General features: G+C 37.4%; 1 protein-coding gene across 3 annotated transcripts in view; it reads left to right on the top strand.

The window, feature by feature from the left end:
* Nucleotides 1-15,185, top strand: part of VPS13A (vacuolar protein sorting 13 homolog A) — a 285,176-nt gene that overhangs the window by 239,556 nt on the left and 30,435 nt on the right. For 2 of the 3 annotated variants that reach the window (XM_077817554.1, XM_077817553.1), the window contains exons 69-72: nucleotides 4,121-4,206; nucleotides 5,451-5,574; nucleotides 7,189-7,263; nucleotides 11,066-11,226. In XM_077817554.1, the coding sequence (XP_077673680.1) occupies nucleotides 4,121-4,206; nucleotides 5,451-5,574; nucleotides 7,189-7,263; nucleotides 11,066-11,116 (336 nt within the window). In that variant the 3' untranslated portion in view covers nucleotides 11,117-11,226. Of the gene's footprint in view, nucleotides 1-4,120; nucleotides 4,207-5,450; nucleotides 5,575-7,188; nucleotides 7,264-11,065; nucleotides 11,227-15,185 lie in introns of those variants that run through there. The other variant, XR_013346200.1, reaches the window with a different exon arrangement.

Below are 15,185 nucleotides of genomic sequence, written 5' to 3'. Positions count from 1 at the left end.
GTTCTTATCCTTCCACCACTAAGAGTTTTACTTTATCATGATGTTCTGGGATACAATCGTCCTCCAAACTATTTATAGCTGAATAATGCAGAACACACCTTTAAAAAAATATTTGTTACATCACTCAATAGGTACAGTTCAATTTATTTCAGGAGCCTTCCTCTCTTAATACTTTAACATGCACCCATAGAATCTCTCATATGTAGTTTGAATCAAAATGGTAAATTAGGATTTTTTTTAATTGTTGTAATGTCCCTTTGTTGTTCTTAATACATATATGCATGTAGGTATTGGAAGTTAAACCTTCCCACATATTTAAATATGGCATTCTCACCAGTAAATTGTTAATCAGAGCAGTTTTGTAAAAGTAAGTGAAATTATAAGATACTAGGCATAAAGATAGAAATGGAAAAGACCAATAGCTGTTATCTCATCTATCCTCTTCAAGTATCGATTGTTTCCTACATATTTTCTGTTCCTTTACCAAAAATAGGTTTCAATGTAAAGTGATGTTGCTTTTGATGTATCTGTGTCAGTACTCTTTTAAAAAAACAAAAACAAAAAAAAACCCTACCAACTGGAAGAGGAAGACTGATAATGAAACGTTTGAGGCAATGGTTTAATTTTAAGTGGGGTCAGTGGAGATAAGTTGACATCTTCTGATGGCTTTTTGATCTACTCTTGAAACAAATTGGTTGCCTCAGTTCAGTTTACAGTGGATAGACATCCATGTCACACAAATCATCACCTTAGTAGGTACTGACTATGACAAAACTGTCCAATTATGACAGTCTTATGCCTTGTCTACACTACAGTGTTGTTTTGTTGACAAAACTCAGTTGATGTAACTCCCCTGCTATGCTCACATAAAACGAGAGGCATAGGGCTTATGTCAGTGCAGTTAGGGTGACAGTGTCTCTATAGACACTGCATTCCTTACATCAGCTATTGGCTGTCATAATTCTCAGTTTCACAGCTCTGCTGCTGCCCCCGTCTCCGCTCCAAGCTTGGCTGCCTCCCAGGCTCCTGACTTGGGCTGCCTCCCGGGCTCCCTGCTGGGAGACCTGCTGCCCCCTGGGGTCCTGGCTCCGTGCTGGACTCCTAGTCCAGATCTCCCCACCGGATGCAAGAAGCCTGGGCTTTTCCCCCACTCGCAGCTAGGAGCATGGAAGCGAGAAGCCCCCTACGGGGCAGCTGGGCTTCTGGTGGGGAACAGCATGGAGCTCAGAGCTCTGGCTGTCAGTCCCCCACATTGCCCCTCTTCAGTAGGTGGAAGCACTCCTGGTGAGGACGTGCACCACCGACAGAAGGAGGATAATTACTGTGGTGGCTGTAAGTCAACCTAACATAAGTTAACTTATCTTTGTAGTGTAGACATAACCTTAGTGGAAAGACCAGCAACTACGTCCACATTAGATAAAAAGATGTACATTTAACATGTTAGCTGGTTGAGGTAAACCTTACAGTCCCCCATAGAGTTTACCTCAGCAAACTAATGTGTTAACGCTGTAACTGCTTTGTTTACATAGGAATTTTAATATGTCAGTAAACGCGTGTTTGAAAAATACTCATTTTTTCCTAAAAGAAGTCAATGCCCAAATGCACATGAAAAATCCTCTGCCCTCTTACTTCAGTAATTCACCCACATTAGGATATAGGCTAAGCTCACTCAGAAATGTGTTTAAAGTCTCTTGTTTCTAACAAGTTTATAGAACGGTTTCTTTGACCAACATGGCCAAGGCTTTTTTTTTTTTAGAAATGTATAATGAAACTGTACTGTAGATAACTAAGGTATGTAAGATTCAAATCTTTATGAAGGAATAATTTAGTTTATTTAGAAAAACAGTAAGGATGAAATCCTGTCTCTATTAAAATCAGTGTGAGTTTTGCCATTGACTTCAGTGAGCCCGGATTTCACCACAGGATTTGAAGAGTTGTTGACTGAGTGTGCTCAATTTTCAATTCTTTAAATTATATTTTAAATGTTTCCTTTGTCCAGTCCTTAGGTGTAGCTATGGAAGATTGTTGAATAAAATAATACCTGGTATAAACTTAAGACCTTGACAAGGATAAGCAAATGTTAATGAAGGCATTTTTTTTTATTTTGGAGATCATCTTTTCATTTTTCTGGTGTGATTTTTGTAACAAATGTATTAGTCACTAAAATTCTAAACCAGTGTAATAACTGATAAGTTAATGGAAACTTCTAAATGTTTCTTGTGCATAGAATTGTATATTGTCCATATGTATTTTTCTCCTTGTCATTGCATTGCATGAATTTTGTATGTAAACTAAAAACATTTTATATTGGGTAATATCCCAGTTGTTAAATTACTGTATACAAAGGAAAACATAATTTTTAAAAACTGTTAGGTCAAGTGGTTTTCGCAGCAGTTTGCTTATAATAGAAATCTCCAGTCTCACTGTAGGACTTCTTAATTTGTTTTTATTATATTAACAGTGGTTTCAAGTGGTGATCAATAGTCGCCACATGGCTCTATTCTTTTAACTTGAGAGAGGACTTGACCTCTGAATCTTAGAAATGATTTTGGAAACTTTTAGGTCTACAGTATTTCAAGGACTATTTTTTGGTTATCTGTTCTATTTTCCATTTAAAAAAAACCCAGTAATACAAAGGGGATGTTTGTGTGCACTCTAATGGAAAAAAGAGAAAGTAAACAGCTCTTGTCCTTATTTCCCAGCAACACAGGATCCAAATTAGAACAAATTTCTTAGGCTAAGCAGAATACTTTTGGAACATCATCACTGCAAGCAAAGGAGCTGTGCCAGAGTGAAGCTGAAGGAGAAACCTGCTTTACATTTTTATATAGTTGTTCATTCCTCTGAAATCCAGGCTTCCAGAAGCTGCCAAGTTGTACTAAGTTTACAGAGCCTTAGCATTTAAAACTGTAGAGTCTGATATCATGGATTCGCCATTTTAAATACAATTCCCTCATGAACAGTGAGAAGATTCAGCTACTTTATTCACAAACTACTGTACATGATTAAACTCGATAAGTTCATGGTATGATGGGATAATAATTAAATATTATTGGTAAATGGGCCCAATGGCCTGTGATGGGATATTAGATGGGGTGGGATCTGAGTTACCCAGGAAAGAATTTTCTGTAGTATCTGGCTGATGAATGTTGCCCATATGCTCAGGGTTTAGCTGATCGCCATATTTGGGGTCGGGAAGGAATTTTCCTCCAGGGCAGATTGGAAGAGGCCCTGGAGGTTTTTCACCTTCCTCTGTAGCATGGGGCATGGGTCACTTGCTGGAGGATTCTCTGCTCCTTGAAGTCTTTAAACTATGATTTGAGGACTTCAATAGCACAGATAGAGGTGTGAGGTTTTTTGCAGGAGTGGTGGGTAAAATTCTGTGGCCTGTGTTGTGCAGGAGGTCAGACTAGATGATTATAATGGTCCCTTCTGACCTAAATATCTATGAATCTATGAAATGAGTATGTATGTGTGTTATGGAAAATGCACAGAGAATGCAGAAGCATGCTGCCCATCATGTGATTTCCAGTACCAAAGAAGTGTCCTGTAGTTAATCTGATCCTATGTCTGGAATTCTTGTATGGAGTTGAATTCAGTTCTGTTAGCAGTGATAGTGATTCTAATGTGTTCATGGTAGTCAGGTTGATTCTAATTTAAAGAGTCCAAGAGTCATACCATAGTTATGTTGGGAATCCATTTATTTTTTCATATACATTTTAATTATATTGCAGTGCACTATAAGTATGGGAAAATTTGAGTTCAAAATCCTTCTGTGTAGCTGTTTTGGAATCAAGACCTTGATGATGCAGCCAGCTTTGGACAGGGCTGATCCCAATGGATCATTTATTTGCCCATCTGTATTAACAGAAATCAATTTCACATACAGTTGTCTAAAGATTATATCTTCATGGCAAATGCAAAATGTCACAAAAATTTTGGTTGTGTTCTGATTTTTTTTTGAGTAGGTAGCTCTTTATTGGATAGAAGGTACAATGTTGTGTTCAGTTATAGTAAGTTGCTTTTATTCAGATTAGAAATTGAGATATAAGCAAGAAATAAATAAATGAATTAATGTATTTTATGGGATGCTATAACACTTTTTCTCTTTTTCTTCTAGAAAATTGAAAATGGAAGATTTGCACAACTCAAATATGTTACACATGCCATGGTCAATAATACAGATTTGTTAATGATAACAAAAAGGTAGAGGCTTTTCTCTTTGAATAGTAAATAGTTTAAAATGTACCACCAAAGTGTTGGAGTAATAATTATTTTAGATAGACAACTATTTTTTATTGTTTTGTTAAGTAGGTGTTTACACATGTGTCTATATGGAGATATACATTATACATATATGTTCACACGTGTGACTATATGGAGATTTTGTGTGTTTTTATTTATATATATATATATATGTATTTATATATATATAAAAACACACAAAATCTCCATATAGCCACACGTGTGAACATATATGTATAGAAAATGTATATATGTATGTACATATATGTGTGTATATATATATAAAATGGAGGAAAAAGTGCATCTGGCATCCTGTTATCTATGACTCTTTCGTTGCCAGTTTGGCAAAGAATATATTATCCTATGTCTCACGTGTGTAGCTTCTATAATCCAAGGATGACTAACTTGCTTTCATGTTTTCTCTAACTGAGACAGATAAACTGAATATTTAGTCAGGATGAAGTCAGTGGGATTCTATATGGACTCAGGGATCCACCTGTGTAAAGCACATTGCAAGACTGGAATCTAAGTAAAGATACTCAGTAATAAAGGAATGGAATTTCCTCTAAGACTCAAACATATTTAATAGTGGAACATAAGTCAATTTTTCTGTCTGGGGACTATTTTTCCTCTGAGAATATCAGGTTAGAAATAGAGTAGCTGCTTGGCTTAAAAGAAAGATGCTGATAGATGCTATTGTAAATAAGCACAGGAACCTGCAGAATGTAGGCGTTGTCTACACTGGGATATCCAGGAAAATTAATCCGAATTAACTAAAGCTCTGAATTTGCAGTGCATTAGTTAAACCACATTAAACCCCTATGTGGATGCTATTGGTCAGAATTAAAGTAGCCTTAATGTGTTTTACCTTAATTCACCTCCAAAGTAAATTATGCTAAACCGAATTAAGACCATTTTAATTTTGAATAACAGTATCCAGAAAGGGGTTTAATGTAATTTAACTAATGCACTTTAAAAGTTAATTTGGATTAACTTTCCTGAGTGTCCGTATGTATCTTTTCAAAAGTTGTGCTATGTGGTTGTTGCATGTAGCTTGTGGGAAACTATCTGAAATAATAAGACAACTTCACTGTACCTAACATTTAGTTCCTAATTTCTTTGGTGCGGGGAGGGGAAGTATTTCATACCCTGTTTTATTTTCTGCTTTCATTTTTGAACTGTTTATTATATTTGACTCTTTCTAGTGGTATTTTGTTTGTGACAAAAGGAACATTTGGACAGCTGACATGTGAGTGGCAGTACACTTATGATGAGTTTACCAAAGAGCCATTCATTGTTGATGGAAGAAGATTACGCATTGAAGCCAAGGTAGGGTAGATGCCTGGCTAGTAGTAGAATGAAATGTGAAAGTACCACTTAATTTTTTTTCTTTTGACACATTTACAGGAGGCAGCTCAGACTTGTCTGTGAGGGCTTAATCATATCCCAAACTAACTTTCCTCTAGCAAGTGGATCAGAATGGCAACTCAACTTTCCCAATTTAATTTTTCAGTTCCTGGTTTTTAAAGTCAATTTTGGGTGATAACAAGGGGAGTTTCCTTCTCCCCATTCACCTTTTTTTTTCACCTTCCACCCAGACACTTTTCTTCTCTGGGGAAAATATTTATTAAAATAAATAAATAAATAAACATACATTTTCCCAGGTAGGATTGTACCCTAAACAGATCACCTGCAGATCTCTTTTTCTGTATTTGCTGCCCTAGCTCTCAGTGCAGTAGAACCAGCCATATCTGTCAAGATATCCTCTCAAGAATTACAGATCCACAGTCAGCCAGAGGAAAGAGGCTTAGGATATGTCTACATTGCAATATGAGTTCAGGGTTACAGAAACTCAAGGCAGCTGACCACATCTGTTTTCCTGGAGTTGATTGAAGATTCTTGGGTTAGAGAAGACAAAGAAAGATTATGGTAGTATAGGATACTTTTGGTGGACTCCCAGGGCCAGAGTCAGAGGTGGGTGGGAGGCTGTATCTACACTGTAAAGCAATAGGTCCTGGCTTGACTCTGGCTCAAACCCTCCACCACTGCAGGATTCTAGAACCCCAGGTCTGAGTCCGAGTCTCAGAGATTTGTGTGTAGACGGAAGGAGGTTTTGGGCTCAAGCCTGAATCTAAGCTTCATCTTATATTGCAGTGTAGACATACTTGTAGAGTCTTGAGAGCTTCTTGCGGGTCCTACATCCCCCTTCTATAAATGCTAACACTCCTTTGGAGACAGTAGTAAGAGAGGGTCACTACTCTTCAACTCCTGGGACACAACAGGAAGGGCTGTCTTCCCAGATCAGGGTTTTATCTGGGTAAGTCCAAATACCCTCCCTAAAGCCCCTGGCACAAGAGTTACTTGGCAAAGGGTCTGGTATCCTCTTTCTTAGAGGAGTGGAATTTGGGAGAAGATTTGGACTCAGGAAAACCTTTTTTATTCAGCTGAGTGTCTGACAATAAGGATAATGTAATGTCCTCTCCATGGACTATGCTCCTAAAGGGAGCAACAACCAGGAAGAGGGATTGATCCTAAAATGGAATTCACTAACGAAGTGATTCTGTACATGAAAAATTGTGTACATACATGAGAGAACTGTCAAGAAACAGTTAAATTTAGCCACAGTACACATAGGTTCTCACGTAGTTTACTTCAGACCATTATTACACAGAAAATTTAGCACATCACATTTTGCTTTTATTAACCCGCTTTTCCCAGGTAGACTAGATTATTTTATAGATATAAATGTTTAAAGTGATCTACAGTGTATTAAACAGAGTGATATGTTGTAAAGTAAGATTTTTGATTAAAAATCAGTTTATTATGTAGACTGCACTTTGAAGGTCACTTTTGTAGAGCAAATCAGAGTATAAAAGCATTATACATTCATTAACTTTAGAAAAATTGAGGTCATAACTTAACTTAAAATTGCTTGTTTTGTAGGAACGAGTTAAGTCCGTATTTCATGCCAAAGAGTTTGGAAAAATAATTAATTTTAGGACTCCAGAAGACGCCAAGGTAAATACTAGCCACTGCTATTTAAATTATAGTAATACAGTACTATACTTTTGTTAAAAAGCCTGACTTCATGGGAGCATTGACATGGTAAGGAAGAAATGTTCCATACTTAGTGTTTATTGGGGGGAACTACCCTGAGGACTGCAGGTTCAGCTTCTATGTTTTCTCAGGGCAGATGATTAAATAAGTGCTGTTACTCATTTTGGAGAGTAAACTTATTTTGTGAAAAGTAAGTTGGTTTTCCACTTATAAATACATCCTACAAATAATATTTAGCATTTGTATAACATATCAAAGTCTTTTGCAAAAAATATTAACTTATCAATCGTGACAACATTCCTCCAGTTATAATTAATATTCTGAAATGTGAAATTTTCTTAAATAGTTGAAGTCTTAGTGGGCAGGGGTAGAAAATTTCTAGGGTTGTTTTTTTTAATTGTTTTTTTAAAATGTATTGTGCAATGAATTACAGTATTTCAGCACACAAAATAAAAAGTTCCTCTACAGATCGTTACACACGATTACTTATAATAGTTTTTACAGTAAACTTCTTTGGGGATCACATTTGCAATGAAACTCCTTTATTTGGGCACAATTCAATAATTCTACATGGCCACTAAACAAACAGAAACCAACAATAAACTAGTGAGTATTTAGTTTTCAAAAATGCACAGATCTAATGCAAAATATCTCCTTGCTTAGGCCCATGTAAGACTTTATTTTATGTAAGACTATTGATTTGACTGTGTGAGTGGTAAGCAACGAGTAATATAGCAGAGCCAGTTAAAATACTGGGTTTCAGTGTATTAGTCTTTCAATGATAGAAATCAAAATGCAGTGAAAAGTGAAAATTAGACTGGAGGATTCATCCCAGTTCCTAGAGGGCATTTATTTGCATCACAGAACCATTCTCCTAGTTTGGTTTAAATAGCACTATTTGTTCAAGACACACGTGGAAGAGAAGGTTTGCAGGTCAGATTTGAAATACTGGTAAGATTAATCTTTTAAAGAAAAGGAGGACTTGTGGCACCTTAGAGACTAACCAATTTATTTGAGCATGAGCTTTCGTGAGCTACAGCTCACTTCATCGGATGCATCCAATGAAGTGAGCTGTAGCTCACGAAAGCTCATGCTCAAATAAATTGGTTAGTCTCTAAGGTGCCACAAGTCCTCCTTTTCTTTTTGCGAATACAGACTAACACAGCTGTTACTCTGAAATTAATCTTTTAGTGCTTCTGTGTATTCACACTTGTGAGATAGGGTCCTCCTAGTGTCGAGCTGTAAAAAAAGCCATGTTCATTGAGTGCATGAGTGATCTCACATAAGCTTTTTGTCGTCACTATGTGTGCGTGCCTTAATTCTTCGCTCCCACCACAGACAGTGAACAGAACTCACTTTCATATGCCTAGGCTAGGTCTTCTCTCAGTTTAGCTTATTATTTTTCTTGTGGTTAGTTTGTGTGGAGTAGTATAGAGTGTTTCTCAAATGCATCCACCAGGGACTTTTCTTGTGGCCACAGTCTCCTGGGAGGAGATTGCGGGGGGGTAAAGCAGCAGCCTCTCCCCCAAGGCCACCAGCAGGGGTCACGCCTTGCCCCTCTGCAGGGACACAAATGCTGGAGTTGATGCTGGAGTTGAAGCTCCAGGTGCGGGGCTTAGGTCTCCATCTCTGCCCCGGAGTCCACCCCGAAGTGCTCCGCTCCCCATACTAGAAGGGAGAGATGCTTGGGGCTCTAGGCTCAGTTGACTTCTCAATTCCTGCAGCCTCCAAGGTGCTAGGGACTGACCCTCTGTGCTGAGGTGCTCTTACACAGGGCTCAAGATACATTGTGCTGCTCCAGCCTCAGCTTCACCATCTGTCTTAGGCCCAAGACCAGATCTTAGGTCTTGCATTGGGAATAATCCCTTATTTGGCACCACCAGCACTGGCTAAATCAAAAGCAACACCACAGACGGAACAGGCACTGCTAAGTAAGTCCTCAGTGGCCTTCACAAAACATAGAAAGCGGCCATTTCTGTGTGTACTCCTCATTTGGCACCAATGCCCTCAGAACCAACTTCAGAACTATCCTCTGGTGCCAATGCCTCTGCCTTGGCATCACAAGTCAATGCAGATATCTGTTAGGGTAAAACAAAGGAGAAGAGGAAACATCTCCTCAGAAGAGAGGTAAAAACAACAGAAAAAGGAAATGCCAGCCCTCTTCTTCCTTGTACTCTCCAACCCAGGAGGGCCTCTGAGACACAGAAATGGCACCATGGTCACTTTTTCTCCCCACTCCTCCAGAGCCACACATCGTGGCAACAACCAGCTTGGACTTCTCACCAGTTCAGATCCTGATAACACCTTTGAAGTCTCCATACCTGCCTGGGATCCACCACTGAAGCTACTCACTATCCCACCTCATGCATTTCTGCTGCTTGGCTCTGTGCCTGCACCAACTTCTCCAAATTTCACCTGAAACCGCTTCAGGGTATCTTTGACCCCATTAAAAGATGAGTCTATAGGGTTTCTGACTCTGCCTTGAGACCCTGGTCATCTTCTCATCTCAGATCCAGACATCATGGAAAGGGAAGGGCCCTCTTTAGCTCCTCATGTTACCCTAAATATAGAACTCCATGAAAGCCCTCTGGAGACTACAAGGCCAGCTCCAGCTTTCAGACTGGAAAAAAGATGTAAATTTGTAACAGTGAGAGTAGTTAACCTTTGGAACCAGTTACCCAGGGTCATGGTGGATTCTCCGTCAGTGATCATTTTTAAATCAAGACTGGATGTTTTTCTAAAATGTAGGCTCTGGGAATTATTTTGGGGAAGGTCTTTGGTCTATGTCATGCGGAAAGTCAGACTAGATTATCACAATGATGCCTTATGGCCTCTGAATTTGATTGTCCGCAATTTACAGATGGGGAAACTGAGGCACAGAGCAGCACATAACTCCAGTCCTATTTATTTATCAAACCTGGCTTCTTATCAGCCTTGATACACTGTTTGTTTCTTTCTTCCAGGAGACTTTCATCTCCTTCTTTTCATACTCATCATGATACAGGGAATGCCTTTCCCACTCCGATCTGCCATGCCAATATCCTCTTATTTAAATCCCTTCTGAAAACTAATTTCTCTGTACTGTGTTCATTGACTTACTAGTATATTTATTTTTCTAATTTTAAATACATAGTTAAGAAAAACCTTAACAGAACCAACGACATGTTTGAGCCTAAACTGACTTACCATATGATCGTATTGCAGCAAAATTCAGTTTTGCTGGTTCCACCCTCTGCCAACTCTTTGTCATCCTCATTCTTTTTGTCACCTCTAAAATTTAATTATAATTGTTTGGTGGCAGGAACCATGTCATTCTCTGTTCTGTGACTTGCCTAGAATGCTTGGATAATATAAATGAATAATAATGTCTTTCCAGTATATGTGCAACACACTGATGATTATTACTTTTCTAAAATATTATTGTTAATATATGGCACCTGGACACAGAAGCCAAAAACTGGACTGTCCAGGTAAAAACCAGACAGGTGGCAACCCTAACTGCAGATTAAGAAATTGGAATCTTGGCCTAGCCAGATGTCTTAGCAGTAGTCCCATATGTTCTCATGTGGGAGATTGAAATTTGAACTTCAAAACACAGGATTAAGACAGAGAAATACTATTGTAGATTTTGAACTTTGCATAATGTTAAGATTTGATTAGGACCAGGTATTAAGTGGTGACATGTCTGGCCATCCCAGCCAAATTTTCTACTGCACGGCATAGTTTTTACTAAGGGAACTTTTTTTTTCCTTAACTCCCACAGTGGATCCTTTCTAAACTGGACGAAGTGAGAGAAAGTCATCCAATGTTGTAATCACTGGAGAAGCTCCAAGACACAGAGAACATGGAATGCACAGTTCTGGCTATTGCATTTTAATTGCTGTTTAACATGTGAAACTGCTTGATTATCAGCCCCCCCGCCCCCCCTCCCCCAAAAAAGAGGAGAGTTTGTATTAGCTTCGTTCTGCCTGTATGATATATAATCATAGTCAAATTTTAATTGAGTAATCAGTCAGTCAGGTAAAATAGTCTGGTGATTAAAAAAAAAAATTCTACCAATTTTTGGCTTGCTGGGTTTTTTACTTATGAAATTACAGAGACCTAAATCTAGATACCTGATTCCTTACAAATACAGTATAAAGATGAAGTTGTCTTATGTCTGATTCTTTCACGTCTGCTACAGAAACTAAGCTTGAGAATAATCTGTGTGATTTTAGATGGAGCACATCTTGAGGTGGTGATCAAATACTCAAACTCTAAGTTCTCCCATCAGTTTTTACATAGATGTCAGTCACTATGTTATATTGAAATTCAAATGAACTTAGAACTTCTCCTACAGCTTGAAGAAAATTCAGAATGACTGCTGACCAGAAATGTCTAACTTAGATATTTAATTTTAGAAGGGCTTTTTATTGATAAATATCATGGAATTGTTTCCTTTATTTTTTATATAAATGAACAGTTCATGATAAATTTAAAATATAGTAATATCACTTTTAGTGTAAACTCTTTTATATGCCACTCAGATTTAGCAAAAGCTTCATGACACACATACTGGTATTCATAAAAAAAGAACAGGTCAGTTTATCAGAGGAAGTGATAATCTGGGGAGAGGAGAAACAGATAAATCTTTGGAATAATGCTGTGAGTAGTCAGACCTTATTTTAACTATGTGAGTGGAGTTGGAAAACTTGCATAATGAAGCATATCCTGAGGTTTTAAGAGTACTGCTTAATACAGTAGTATTCCTAGGGTTACATAGTATTGCATGCAAAGCAAACTAATAAATTCTAGAAGACTGCTGAACTAATCAAATTTTATATAAAAATCATGTTCATATTAAAGTAATTTAACAAAAGTAATATTGGCTTCATTCACATTTGCCTTTACTCACCTAAATGAAACGATTTTAAAAAAAAGTTTAATATCCAGTTGGAATAAATGTAAGTGGCAACTGGACTTCAGTAAAGAAATGCCTGCTGTGATGTCATATTGGGTTTTTTTTTTTCAATTTGCTGTTATGATGTGTGGATAGTAATATATGAGGATGTCTTGAAAAATAAAATCTATAGATTAGTGGACATAAAAGGTGAAGGGGAACTGCACAGTGGTATATGAACATATTGTCTACTCCAGATTTTGAAGACTATGGAAGGTCTGATGCATGTAGTATCTGCTGCCAAGATGTTATTTCCAAACCACTGTTTGGAATGTGCATAGTTAGGGAATTTAATCCTCCTGAAATTGCTGGTGCTGTTTGAGCTATCCAAAATGTTGCTTTGTTGTAAAAGCTAAAGTAAATGGCTTGCCAAACTACAATTCATTTCATTTATACCAAGTCTTTCCTGCTGTGTTGTTTAACCTTTCAGCCGGTTACAAAATATATTGTAATATTATTGTAATTTCCCCCAGAACATTTTATTCTTTGCTATATTGAATGTAAATTGAATCAAAAGAATATAAACAAGTTCCAAACTATGACAATGATTGTTTGTTACTCCTCTCATGTGTACCCTTCATAGTAGAGAAAACATGAAACATGCACCAAGAGTATTTATTCAAGTTACATTCACACCAAAATAATAGTGAATATATTGCCTTGTTTGATTGTTGGTAATGTCTTAGGTGAATACCAGATAATACAAACTTTCTCAATCCCTGCTTTTTACCACTACTACTTCTAAACTTATACAATACAACTGGATCAAGAGCCTTATCATGATCCTCTCTTGAATACCATCTTACTCTTTCTTCCTATATTTGCTACAAATCCGCTCCTCGAATTTCTGCTTTTGGCTTCTCTCACAACTCATGCCTTCTTTGTACATACTCATTTGTATAGCCTTTTTGTTCTCTTATTTTGAAATCATTCCTCTCTGTTTGAAGCTTTCTTTTGTTTGATGGGTTTGATTATCACCAACTTTTATTTTCCTGATGTACTCTGCCAATAAAATAATTTTGTGCAAATCCTGTCTTCATCCTGATCACCTAATAAGTTCCTAGAGTACTTCAAAATTTTCTCTATTTCCGGTGCCCAATTCTTAAACTAGATCTTCAAAGACTATGTATAGCTGTGCTCAAGCTCCTGTTTAAATAGATTGTAGTTTTTTCTATTCTTTATGCCAGTGGTGGCCAACCTGTGGCTCTTCAGAAGTTAATATGCGGCTCCTTGTATAGGCACCGACTACAGGTGCCAACTTTCCAATGTGCAGGGGGGTGCTCACTGCTCAACCCCTGGCTCTGCCACAGGCCCTGCCCCCGCTGCACCCCTTCCTGCCCCCACTCCCCCCCCAGAGCCTCCTGTACGCCACAAAACACCTGATCGGGAGGTGCGGGGAGGGAGGGGGAGGCACTGATCATCAGGGCTGCTGGTGAGCAGGAGGCGCTGGGAGCTGCAGGGGAACTGATGGGGGGCTGCTGACGTATTACTGTGCTCTTCGGCAATGTACATTGGTAAATTCTGGCTCCTTCTCAGGCTCAGGTTGGCCACACCTATTTTATGCTATATTTCTCTAAATTATCAACTATTTTAATATTATAAACCATCAAAGATCCTTACTCAGAGAGCTTAAAAGAACCTGGAAAGAGTCTCAATTCCATAATATTCCAGAACTTTTGAAAAAGACACTTGTAGACTTCCTCCTGCTTTCCCAGTTTCCAGGATCCTACCTTGCCCTGATTTTCTCAGGCTCCTCTCTTGACCAACAGGCTGCATATTCCCCCATATCATCTTTCTTCTGGACTCCTATCACTGCACCTTGCTACCAGTCTTGACTGCATTGCTACACTTCAGCCATTCTGTATTCAGTGGAAAAGAATATATTAATTTTATTAACAAATTATATTAAATTTAAAACATATTTTAATGTCTGCCTTTTGATTTTGTCTACTGTAGTGTTAAAATAGTAGTTAAGTATACTATAAACATTTGTTGAAGCACATTATCTTCCCTGTATGAACATAAGTTTCTTCTTTTGAGAAAATAGCTAGTTTGATGTCTCAGAAAAACCGTTTTACGTTTTTTAACTTGATTAAAAATAGTAGTATTAGTAATAATCATTGACAAACCAAAACGTGGAATTAAGAGCAGCAAATTTGATAGGTTTTTTTTAAAAATAGTAATATTGTGTCCAAATAACTAAGCTCTATAAAAAGTGGGGTACTGTAGTCATAAAATATGCAAGAGACATTATTGAAATATATTCATAAGTCAAAAGATCTAACATCCGTTCTACACAACTATGGTATTGCATACAATTAAGGGCTCTATAAAGTCTTTTCCAGGTCTTAAGGTTAAAAAATATATATATAAATGTTAATATAGCTCAGAATGTTTTCCTCATAAGTTATATAGTTTAACTATTTCCATTTTCACTAGTCTTGTGGATTTTGTTACCATGATTGAGGAGAATAGGACCACTTTGTAAGTGTTATTACCCAGAACCTTTAGGCTATATGCAACTAAAGCCAAATTATCTGTCTGGATATACAAGCACCACTCCAGTTATCTTCAAAGAGAGTTGTTTGCACCTGAGAGTGGCATGCAGCCCTGAGTTTTAAGTTTTCCTTGATAAAAAGTTGAGATTTGTAACTGGATTTTTTTATTAAAACTGCAGAGTGTATACAATATGCATGCATGATACATAGTCTCTCTCCCTCTAAATGAATCAGGAATCAGATGTAAGATTTAAAAGTTGCCATAAGTCCTGGAAAAAGAATTTTTTAAAATTCCTTTCCTTGTTTTCTAATATTTTTATAAAAATAACAGTAGTAGTTTATGCTTCTTTGTAACCTTTCATAAAACATACGTATATTAGTTAGTGCTGGTTAGCAGTTCAAAAATTTCTATTTCTACATCTGAGCAGTACTTTGCAGTTCTATCT

Source organism: Eretmochelys imbricata, chromosome 5 (genome assembly GCF_965152235.1).
Source record: "Eretmochelys imbricata isolate rEreImb1 chromosome 5, rEreImb1.hap1, whole genome shotgun sequence".
NCBI lineage: Eukaryota > Metazoa > Chordata > Testudines > Cheloniidae > Eretmochelys > Eretmochelys imbricata.
The sequence above is the reverse complement of the archived record's forward strand: the minus strand, read 5'-3'. Positions and strand labels throughout refer to the sequence as shown.